Consider the following 12,879-nt stretch of genomic DNA (forward strand, 5'->3'; position numbering starts at 1 on the left):
CACAATTTACCATAGCTAAGATTTGGAAACAGCCTAAGTGCCCATCTGTAGATGAATGGATTAGAAAACTGTGGTACATCTACACAATGGAATACTAAGCTGCTATAAAAAAGAAGGAACTCTTACAATTTGCAACAGCATGGATGGAACTGGAGAGCATTATGCTAAGTGAAATAAGCCAGTTGGAGAAAGATAAACATCACATGATCTCACTCATATGTGGGATATAATGATCAACATAATCTGATGAACAAGAATAGATCCAGAGACAAATGGCAGGTGAGGTGGGGAGGTGGTTAGAGAGCAACCAAAGGACTTGTATGCATGCACATTAGCATAACCAATGGACACAGGCTCTGGGGCAGGGGTAGGGGGTTTGTTGGGGGTGGGAATGGTTGGGGGAGGGGGTCAATGGGGAAAAAAGAGACATATGTAAAAGTTAAGATAATAAGAAAAGAAAAACTTCAGATGCAAAAAAAGTCATATTAGTAAAAATAGAAAATATCAAAACATAAATTATTCTAATGATACCATAAAATTTTTATTTTTTCTACCCTTTAAATTGAAAAACCAATTATAGTGGTTTATTTTTTATGAAACTGCTTTCTTTTTCTCTATAGTCATAACATTCTCTTGCTTTTATAAATGAACTAGAGTCCTGGTGCACAGATTCATGCACTGGTGGGTTCCCTTGCACTTGGGGGATGTCAGACTGCCAGTTTTGGCCTAAACCCTGTAGGCCAGGCTGAGGGACCTCACTGCTTCATGAATCCATGCACCAGGCCTCTAGTGTGCATATAAAATCTTTGGTTAATCTCTTCCCACCCCCGCTTCCCCCTTCCCTCTGAGATTCATCAGTCTGTTCCCTGTTTCCAGCCTGTGCATTGAGTGTCTGCCCCCTGGTTATCAGTGCACATCATAGCTACTGGAACCCTGTAGGCCAGGCTGAGGGACCTCACTGCTTCATGAATCCATGCACCAGGCCTCTAGTGTGCATATAAAATCTTTGGTTAATCTCTTCCCACCCCCGCTTCCCCCTTCCCTCTGAGATTCATCAGTCTGTTCCCTGTTTCCAGCCTGTGCATTGAGTGTCTGCCCCCTGGTTATCAGTGCACATCATAGCTACTGGTCGAATGGTCCGGTCTGCACCCTCTCACAATCTGGGAACCCTCTCACAATCTGGGACCCCTCAGGTATGGTCCCTAGGTCTGGCCTGAGAATAGGGCCTATCGGGGCTTTCCTTCCCCTGGCTGCAGGCAGCTGGCCCCACCCTTGCTGCTGCCACTGTTTGTCATCTGTGCAGCGCTGGCCCCTCTCCCCTGCCACCGGTGGCCTCCCTCTGCCATCAACAGGTGTGGGGTGCGATAGCTTGGCTGGCCTGGGCCTCTCTCTGCAGGGCGATCACTGGCCAGCCACACACCTGCCACAGAGTTGCAGCCGGTGGCCTGAGCCTCCCTCTTTCTTTGCTGGGGGGTGGGGCCAGCACTGTGAGGGGCAGTCTGCCTACCTGATTGCCCCTAACCACTTGCCTGCCTACCTGATCACCCCTAACTGCTTGCTGTGGGGTGGGGTAAGCCCTGTGAGGGGTTGTCTGCCTACCTGCTCGCCCCTAACCACTGGTCTGCCTACCTAATCACCCCTAACCACTTGCCTGCCTGCCTGATCACCCCTAACTGCTTGCTTGGGGGCCATCTGCCTACCTGATTGCCCCTAACTCCTCATCTGCCTACCTGATCATCCCTAACCACCTGCCTGCCTACCTGATCACTCCTAACTGCTTGCTGGGTGGTGGGGCCAGCCCGGTGGGGGTCCGTCTACCTACCTGATCACCCCTAATCACTGGTCTGCCTACCTGATCACCCCAAACTACTCTGCCTGCCTGCCTGATTGCCCCTAACCACTTGCTTGGGGGTAGGGCCATTCTGGTCTCTGGTCATTCTGGTTGTTATGCTTATGGTGGCTGGCCTTTTATTATATAGGATGGTAATTGAGGCAGTACATGAAACCTAATAAGCCTTTTTCAATGCTCATCTAAGCAAGAAAAATCAAATCTGTCATGTTGACCACTTTTTTATTTAATGTTTTATTGTTTTGAAGTGGATATGCATTCCAAAGATCCAAAGATGAAAACAGATTATGCCTTTTTCGTAGTTTTGCCTGGCCATACTTCTGCTTCAATGTATGCACTTCTGTTGCCTGCGTTAAATCCATTCAAGTTCCTCAAAATTTTTAAGTTCTTCAAAGAAAATTGTTTTGTAGAAAATGAAAAATCAGTGTCAACATTCATTCCTTAGGCAAACCTTTACATGTGTTGGTGTTACTGTCATAAAGATGTTTTTAATGTCTGGCTTCTTAAAGCTGTCTTGTGAGAGAGGTACACATCTCCTTAATAATTTTGGAAAAGTTAAAATATATTAAGAAACTTCATGTTTAAAATGACTTCAAAATACAGTGAACTTTTTAAAATTGAGTACAGATTACATCATGTAGACATTGAAGGCAGACCCATTGAGTGATCTCTACCACCATTTGGAAGATTTATTTTAGATCTAAGTAAGCTGTGCTTTAAACTTCAAAGTTAGCTAGGTTATCTTTTCCATTTTAGTTCCTCTGTCCAAGTTTTTTCTTCCCATGAGAATAAATGAAAGAAAATTAGGGCCACGAGGCTCCCTACTGTTTAGAGTTTTAATTCACTACACTTTTCAGATACAAATATTTTCTTGGTTTAATGACAAAAGTAGTTGCTTTTTCCCTGCCTTCGCACCACCAGAAAAGTGACTAGTGAGAGAAATGAGACCAACAGCTATTACAGCCCTAGAGAACTGACAAAGCATTTTCAAACTTGAGATAGACACCGAGTAGGTGGGCGCATTTCAGTAGAAGAAGGCTTCTCCAGTCCCTAAGAAACATGTTCACCTGGTGGGTAGAAAAATACAGCTCCCTCTAATTTGTTGAAATTAATGGAAATGTTGTCTAACACGAACTTCCAATGATTCATATACAAGCCAGATTTTTTCTTAAAGTCTATTTTCCCACTTCTGATCACTTAGTAAATATATATTGAGCTCAAGATATTTTACTAAGGTCAGATAAACTAAAAATATATGCAGTGTAATATTTTTTTAAAATTTCCCTACTTGCTCACTATATGCTGTACAGTGGGGCCTTGATTTATGAGTTTAATTCGTTCCAAGACCGAGCTCGTTAAGGAGCTTATTAACTAAAATTACTCTATCAACTCAATGCAAAAAATCGGCCGAGAGACAGCTGGTATCTCAAAAAACTCATTAGTGGGGACACTCGTAAGTCAAGGCCCCACTGTATTTAAAACACCTCATGACTCTAAATTGAAAATTCATCAAGGTTTCCCAAAAACTCAGGTTGATTTTTAGCACTTAGTTTGGCCTCATTCTCCTCAAATATTATTAACTCTCAGATAATATTAAATTCACTGATGTGTGTTTTCAATATTAAAACCAATAACTTGTTCTGTGATTTCAGATTTATCATCCTCCTATTTCATAAATATGTTTAAGTAAATTTTGTTCTATGCTATAGCCTGAAAGGTTACCTGATAATGCTTAATGTATTTACTTATATGAAACTTATTTAAAAATAGGTATCCAGCTTTTTATAAAAGGATTGATACTTTTGTGCAGAAAAATTTGCTTAATAATTCTAGAAAGTTTTGCTGTATTGCATAAAATGCTGTTGCCAAATTCTGATTTGTTTCACAATCACTCAGGATCACCATTCAGGAGGGACTTTTTTTTTTTTTTTCCTTAGAAGCATAAAAGCAACCTTATTAGAAAGTAGGTACATTTGAAATGATCTTTAAAAATTTAGGCTTAAGTCCTCAATAATGTACATTTCCTAGTTCATTAATGCAGAAATACCACACATAGATTTTAATCTTGGAGTTAATAATAAAAGCAATTTTCACTAAAAATATAAAAACTGTAATGGTAGAATCATGATATTGCATTTAGCTCTCCCACAAAAAGTCACTTTATTACTTTCCTTTGACACTTATTTTCATTCTGGGATTAATTTTACTATATAAGGGCTCCTTAACTATTCTATTAAAATTTCTATTCAGAAGCAATAATATCTAAGAGTGAATAATAGTCATGTAAATCATTATTTCACATTAATGTAAAAGATTTTTAAGTTCTTATGAATTCTGCTGACATGCACAATTGTGAAAAGGTTATCTCTGTTCTACAGTGATATGCGCTGGAACAAAGGCACCATTCTAAAAGCATCGGTGGAGTACATCAAGTGGCTACAAAAAGAACAACAGAGAGCGCGGGAATTAGAGCTCAGACAGAAGAAACTGGAGCAGGCTAACAGGCGGCTTCTGCTCAGGATTCAGGTTGCTATCAGAATGTTGCCACAAACCACGCAGCTTAACTAGGACTGACTTGTCATCGTTTTTAGTCATTGGTCTCATTTACTTTTTTCTTATTAATAATTATTTTTTTCCTCCTGGAGGATAACTTTATTGTCTTTTAGAAGTTCATGAATTGGGTTGTTTCAGTTAGGTTTTGATTAGAAATCTGGGGTTGAGAAGACTTTAAGAAAATAGAATGAATGACAACTAATTACAAAATGCAGAACATAGAATGAATTTTATAAATGCCCATGATACTATTTCAGCCAAATAATAATAATGAACTAGAACATGTGCTTCTCTACATAATACTGGACAGTATATTCTTCCTTCCCCCTTTTATGTCTTTAGCAACACTGCATGGATTCCATTGCCTCAAGCCATTATTGTGCAGGTTTTATATTGTCACTCCTCATCTGTTCATGTGACACAAAATATTAAAGTATGAAAGTATGGGTTTTTATAACTCTCAAGTTGTTTTTTTTTTAAATGAGTATGCTTATAGCCAGATAAACCATTTACTTTGTTTCCATGGAACTGTAATATAGTGAGAAATTAATCTGGAAAAATAAATGGAATCCCTAGAGGGTTTTGCTCAATGGTTAGAGCATCAGCCCAGGAACTGAAGGGTCATGGGTTTGATTCTGGTCAAGGGCACATACCTCGGTTGCCGGCTCAGTCCCCAGCCCAGTCAGGTGTGTGTGAGAGACAGCCAATTGATGTCTCTCACATTGATGTTTCTCTGTCTCTGTCTCTTCCCCTCCCCCTCCACTCTCTCTAAAAATCAACAGAAAATATCCTCGGGTGATGACTAACAAAATAAAAAAAGGAAGCTTTTCTATTCCCTTCAAATGTAGTCTGAGTCACTATGGGACCATAGTGTATTCCCTTATGGAACAAGGGGAGGAGAATTTTTTTTTAAATCTGCATATTTTTGAGGGTTATTTTTTTAGTCAATAGAAATACAGCAAATTCTATTATTTGCAAGGATGTTTATAATTTATATTACTCTTCATTTTGAATACTTGTTAATATTTTGGTTCTATTATTTATCATGTAGATTAAGTCCACTTTCTTTTTAAAAATACATATATTTTTATTGATTTCAAAGAGGAAGAAAGATAGAGAGCGATAGAAACATCAATGATGAGGGAGAATCATTGACTGGCTGCCTCCCACATGTCCGCACTGGGGATCGAGCCTGCAATCCGGGCATGTGCCCTTGATCAGAACCAAACCCGGGACCCTTCAGTCTGTGGGCGGATGCTCTATCCACTGAGCAAAACCAGCTAAGGCTTGAGTTAAGTCCACTTTCAAAGTCACTATTTAATCATTCTTGTTTGAAATTGCAGGAACTAGAAATACAGGCTCGTGCTCATGGTCTTCCATCCCTGGCTTCACTTGGCACAACTGATATGGGTGCTCATGCCAACAAACAGACCCCTCTTGAGCAGAATTCAGTAGACTACTGCCAACAGTCGACTCAGTTGCAGGGACTAAGCCCTGAGTTCTGTGACCAAGCTTTGTCCTTCTCCGATCCTTTGTCACACTTCACAGATCTGTCATTCAGTGCTGCTTCAAAAGAGGAACAAAGATTGGATGACATGCTACTGGACACCTTATCTCCTTTTGGGACAGACCCTCTCCTATCTGCCACTTCCCCCGAAGTTTCCAAAGAGAGCAGTAGGAGGAGCAGTCTCAGCTCAGATGATGGCGATGAGTTATAACAAAATACATACACTCAATTAATCAACCAGGAAACAATTCCATGCTGATGCAATGCAATTATGTTCTTTGTTTCATATATTGCTTTGGCTCCACTTTTCTGAAAGGACTACGTTGTTCAGGAAAAACCGATGGAGGAAATAACAACAATATAATGAACTTACAGGAAGAAGACATACGGTGCTGAAGAATTATTGAGGGCTAAAAAAGATTTTTTCCTTGTTGATTACAGAGTCCAATGTGCTTAACTTTTATTTTCTGGAAATAGCTCTCTACTTGACACACTAACAGACGGCAAAGAGGAAACCTCAGAAATACACACACATTTCCTTAGTTACTCACTAATATCCCCTTCCTTTTTAACTCTTCAAACAGTTTTCAAGAATCATGATCAATAGATATGGTAGTTTATTGCCTTTCTCCACTGTCTCGTTAAAAGACAGATTATCTATCACTCATAATTGAAAAGTGAATCTACACTAAACCTTAGAATTTTCTACAATAAAATACAAATACTTATTTAAAAATTGTTTCTAAAAGTGTATGCTACTTTCTTTAGTCTGTTTGTCTGCACAAATTCTAAAAGTATCTTTTCATATTCATGGAGACACTCCCATTCAGAAAAAGGAGCACATGGAATACCTTCCTCAAGAATATAGATTCGAATTTTTGTCCCTTCGCAAGACATACCCCAACATACATGTACACAATGCAGGTAGTATGTGTTTTTTCTTCACTTTTCTGCTTTACTATTTTGCATAAAAAAATCACATTCCAAATTTTTTTCATCAAGAAGAGATGTTGGATAATCTAATCAGCAAATGAACTTTAAAAAGGGTCCTGCTCCTATGACAATTTTTCAGGTATTTACAATTTATCACGATGTCCAGTATGGAATGTAAAATAATTAGTTGTTGATACAGTTTTGCTTCAAATTAACAAAATATTGAAAATTGGATTGCCAAGTAACAAAATAACTTATAAAACAGAAACATACATTCAGCTCTGAGCTAAAGTTCTATTCTCATAGAACTTACAGTACTCTATGATTTTTGCTAGCTTTGTTATTATTTGTTAAGAATATTTATATTTATTTATATTTTATGATGTTTTAATCAAATTTTTCTCTCTTGAGTTTGTTTTAGGATTGGGAACTGACTGACCAAATACATTGTTCTATGTTGCACCTCTGTGAGTGCTCATCTGATCAATGAGTATTTATTGAGCAATACTCAAAAGTCCCGTGAAAACGTACAACAGATAAGAAGATGATACGGTCTTACCCCATCATGGAGTTAAAAGACAACATGATAAACAACAAAAAAAAGATAAACAACATATAGAACTAAGGCCCGCATGGAGTAATATAGGGTAAAGATTACAAAGGGTCAGAAAAATGAAAGTGGATGAAGTTTGGAGAATCACAAAAGTCTATGGGAAGAACATAATTCAACTTCTTTTAAAAATATATATTGAGTGAAGGGAAGTGAAGGTAGAGCAATGATATTAACCAAATGATAAAGATGAAAATAAGTGGAAGTATCCCAATGGGACATTATTAGAAATGGAACATTTACCTGGCCACCCTAGAAGATGCTTGTTGGGGAGTTCTGAAAAGTAATATTATCAACAAGTTGTGAAAGCCCTTGAAAACTAGGATGAAATGACATAGTAGAAATCTAATATTTTATTAGGAGGTAGAAGTATAAAAATTTAAATGCTTTGGCATGTTACTAACATGATTGAGATGTAATCTTTCATGCATATCAACTTGGTGATAAATTTTTCAAAGAGTATTTTAAGTATTACTCATGTGGAAAATATACATCATCACAAAATTTGAGACTAATGATGATGAAAGAGGGAAAGCATTGCATCCTTATGGTATAATAATTATCTCAGGCTTAGTTTATAACATTAGCTTGAAGATTGGATAATTAATTTTCATTGACATGGAAAAAATAATTCTTAATTTATAGGAACAGGCATTAAAACCAGATAGATAAATTCACCTATAATATGCTATGTGAAAGAGAGCAATAAGATATACTTCCACAAGAATATTTTGGAGAAGATTATATACTTTTAACTTTATGACAAAATTAGACTTTTCTACCTGCAGTGATAATTTAACATTGAAAATTATAGAGAAGCAAAATGTTTTTGGGTCAATGGAAAACATATCATGCCTAGATCGAGGCTAATTTCTGTTCTCATATTATCCATTATTATCTTTTCTTCATACTCTGAAAAGACTTGCATGGATGATGTCATTACTCCATTATCATCTTTCCACTCAAAATACTATACTACCTAGCCCTGAAATCCATTTCTTATATCTTAGCTAATTGTAATAACTTGACACCAGGTGGTAGAGTCTGGACAAAAGAGACCTGGAAAGAGAATCAATATTTGTTGCTACTTGCAGATTATAATAGCTATTAGGAGATTATAAAATGGCTAATGATTTTTTAAAGATTTAGTAAGAGTGGTTCTGTGTCACAAGTTATATACCTTCTCTCCAGAAAAATACAGAATTGTATATACAGTCAAAAATATGCATGCACAAAGTAGTTTTAGCCTGGCCATTGTTGCTCAGTGGTTAAGTGTCTACCTATAAACCAGGAGGTCACAGCTTGATTACAGGTCAGGGTACATGCCTGGTTTGCAGGCTCGAGCCCCGGGAGAGTTTGGGGGGAGAGGGCATGCAGGCAGCAGCCAATCAATGATTCTCTATCATCATTTATGTTTCTATCTCTCTTTCACTCTCTCTGAAATCAATAAAAAACATATTTAAAAAGAGAGAGATTTCAAGGACCCCCTACATATCTCCACGGATCCCAGGTGAAAAATTCCTGCATCAGGTCTGTTACTTTAATATACAGCGTGTAGCTATGTATCCATCAAGAGCGGAGCACACAGTTAATGTTACATATAATAATGGAGGAAGGAACCCTAGCTATCTGAATATCGTCATCCCAACTTCAGTAACTATGAGGTTGCCCAGGGACGTAAAAGTGTACCAAACACTAGACCATCTACTAAGGGAGGTGCTCACTTAGAAAATAGTCCCATTTCAAACACCCTGCTATGTATGTATGACTCCTGCTATATATTTATGTTAAATATTTATGCGTCAGTTTCTCTGACTACTGGATGTTGCAAACATCTGACAATATCATTTGAAATGGGTAAAAGTAAAAATTATGAAAATCCTAAAGTAAAATTATTTGAGTAGATAAGAATTATGAGTGAACCTTTGGAAAATGTCTATGATATTTTTGCAGAAATTAGACTTAATCTTAACATTGAAAGAGTAATATTGTTCATCAAACAATTTTATCACAAAAAGCAGTAGCTAACACTGGATTATTACTACACAATCAAGCCTGTTCATTCAAAGAGTTAATGCATGTGTTCAATATCATGTCATCTGTGAATAATGACAGTTTTACTTCCTGCTTGGCAGTTTGGATTCTTTATATATTTTCTTCTTGTCTGATCACTGAGGCTAGTACTTCGAGTACTATATTAAATAATAGTGGTGAGAGCGGACATCCCGAAATTGTTCCTGTTCTTAGGGAAAATGGTTTTAGTTTTTGCCCATTGAGTATGATGTTGGCTGTTGGTTTGTCATATATGTCCTTTATTATGTTGAGATATGCTCCCTCTATTCCCACTTTGATGAGAGTTTTTATCAAAAAAGAGTGTTGGATTTTGTTGAATACCTTTTCTCTGTCAATTGATATGATCATATGATTTTTGTCTTCCAATTTGTTTATGTGATGTATCACATTTATTGATTTGTGAATGGGGGGTGGAGGGAAGAGATTGACTGGGAACTTATATCCATATGTGCATAGCCCATGGACAGAGACAATAGTGTGGCAAAGGTTTGGGAGGGCAGGTGCAGGGAGGAGGAGGGTTAATGGGGAAAAGAAACACAAAATAAATAATAAAGATAATTTTTTAAAAAAGAATTAATGCATAATTGCAATGAAAGTTAAAACTTTTTGAAAAATAAGATTAATTTTGTTTCTATTATTTTTAATTGTCTTTGAATGATAATGTCCTATCCAATCTAGTTCTCTATTTATTCTAAAATATTGGCCACCTTTTCATAGATTTAAACAAAGCAACCTTCCCAACTCTCAATGATATTAACAAGGGCCTCTTATGAATTGATATAGACATTCATAATTTCTATTTTGTTCTTTCTTCTCAAACTTTGTTTAGCTGAAGAAGAATATGTTAAAAGACTACATTTCCTCAGTTTATAGATATGATATCAGTGATTATAACTTTTTTATGTGGGTATAAAACCTCTAAATAATAAATAGTGAGATGAGCTGGGGATATTGATAAATAGATTTCCTCCTCCTTTTTAAACTCATTTTCCACTCAGATAACTGTAAATAAAATATCTAATAGCTTCTGCTTAAAAAAATCAGACACAATGAGTTTCTTCATTTGGCATGCTCGCTTACCTTTATGTGGGGGAGAAGTTAGACTTCACAATGAAATAAAGAATGCGTTCTTCCTGTTTTGATAGATTGAGTCATATTGGCATTTTCTTATACTTCAAGGTATTCTGAAAATACTTTTACTGTTCTCATATTGTGGAATTTTAACATTTAAATAAATTAATGTTATAACTAAATGTTTCAATGTTTTTACAATATCTTTAGGCTGATATTCACTGACCTTTTAATACCTAAGATGTAGATGAAAACTGGAATCGTTAGTCATTTTGCTATGCTATGAGCACTAGATCAGCTATCTGTGTTTCTTGACATCACTTGAAGGATTGCGTTTTATTTCAGTATTGATAATGGCATAGCCTGTATATGTTACACGAAATTATATTATAGTACCCTGCATGTTGACAAGTATAAGATGTCAATCTGAGTGAGTGCAAGTTACACAGACAGAGATTTTATTATATTTACTTAATACATACTGAACACATGCAGAGTGTTGCTGACCTAATATGTCATATGACCTTCCTGTAATCATTATTCATTACACACACTCATATTTTATCATTTGTATGATTTCAATTTTTAAACAAAGAAATTCCTTAAAATTATAAAAGTAGTCTAAATTTTTTCTGTCCTACTTCTTTCCCCCCCTGAGGTTCATAGAGAATTTGAGCGTATAAGAGATTATTGGAAAATAGTTATTTTGGTTTAGAAAAAATTCTCCCACTGGCTTCAACCTATTTAATGATGAAAAACTATCTGCTGCTTTATAAATAAAAGGGAACTTTTTATCTTCTTGTGAAAGGATTTGTGCATGAATTTCTACATTTCCAAATTATTTCTATTATGTTTTTATTGATGAAATCCTCACTGAAATGTATTTTTTCTGCATTTATCCAGCCAGCTTCAAGAATATATTTAAAGACTTTTGTTTTTGCAATGGTACCGCTCCCATTCTTGCACTACCATTTTATTTTTAAAATTTTGTGTTTTCAGCTTTTCTTTTTCCAGAGAAATAAACTTTGTGTGTTATTTAAAGCTGGTGGTTATATATAACAAACAAAATAGAAACTATGCAAAGTAAAGGGAAGACTTTGTTGAAGAATTATGTAATTGGGAAGCTAATATTATATTATCCTTTAATACATTACTTCTAAAGTTTAAAAACTAAGATCTTATCTAATCACATGGCAGTGTTTACAGTATATGAGGCTAAAATTTATTCATTTATTTAATCTTAGTAATAACAATGCAGTTTAAAATCTTCTACTTTAATACCATATTATACATATGAAGAACTGAAGTAATACTCTTATGATTTTAATCTAACATTGGTTAGATGAAGATAACTAACATTGTTAGTGTAATAGGACTATAGAATTTGTAATTATTGCTATTTTTCCTTTTTAATAACACAGTAACTGGTCTTACTTTCTGAGAAAATGAAGAACACTGGTGTAATCTAATACATACATGGATCATTATACATATACTTTTATGTACATGTATATGTACAATGTACCAATGTACCAACATTTTCTTTGCTTATATTAAATGAAAGCATAGAATTATCAAATGTTTAACATATTTTTTTATTTTCCCTTTGTATATAGACAGTACTAGGAAGTACAGAATGTTGGTTAACTATCTGAAAGGACACTTAACAGCCAAGAGACTTCCCAATTGACAACTGCTCACTACAGAGCCCATGCTGAAAATGATGATCCAATACTTCCCTACTCATGAAATAATTGTTACATTAGCTAATATGCTGTCTTGCCATCTGCTTCTCCATGCTGTTATGGCTTTGATTTTTTAAAAAAATGTTTGTTAAAATGTTGCAAAGCTTCTAACAGCTATAATAGTAGCAGTAAAAGCATGAAGAAACTCCACAAAATGTTTTAATATACTAGGTGGTCCCCAGACAATCTAGGATAAATAGCATGCTGTATTTTAATATGTAAAACACTGTAAGTTGCTAATTGGTATTGACTAGACATATCCCTTGATAATAAAATTAATAAGAATTTCAGTTAAATGTTAAGACAATAGTATGTAATATGTATGATGTTTATGATTTTTTTCTACATGTTTGTGTCAAAATTAGTAAAACAGCACAGATTTGAGTTGACTAAAAAAGATGATATTCTATGTGAAATGTAGGTTCATTTTTTAAAGTTATGCATGTTTTTCGTAAGGCATTGTTAGTGCCAAAAATACTAATTAATAAAGGAATTTTTCTGTGGAAATGAATAACCAATCTAATACAGGTAAAAATAA

General features: G+C 35.6%; 1 protein-coding gene across 4 annotated transcripts in view; it reads left to right on the top strand.

The window, feature by feature from the left end:
* The window catches only part of TFEC (transcription factor EC), a 71,176-nt gene extending 64,673 nt beyond the window's left edge, over positions 1 to 6,503 (top strand). For all 4 annotated transcript variants that reach the window (XM_006758938.2, XM_015560784.1, XM_015560783.1 and 1 more), the window contains 2 exons: positions 4,228 to 4,375; positions 5,746 to 6,503. In XM_006758938.2, the coding sequence (XP_006759001.1) occupies positions 4,228 to 4,375; positions 5,746 to 6,120 (523 nt within the window). In that variant the 3' untranslated portion in view covers positions 6,121 to 6,503. The remainder of the gene's footprint in view (positions 1 to 4,227; positions 4,376 to 5,745) is intronic.
* The last annotated feature ends 6,376 nt before the right edge of the window (positions 6,504 to 12,879 follow it).

The sequence above is a fragment of the Myotis davidii genome, unplaced genomic scaffold, assembly GCF_000327345.1.
Source record: "Myotis davidii unplaced genomic scaffold, ASM32734v1 scaffold636, whole genome shotgun sequence".
In the NCBI taxonomy this organism is placed as follows: Eukaryota; Metazoa; Chordata; class Mammalia; order Chiroptera; family Vespertilionidae; genus Myotis; species Myotis davidii.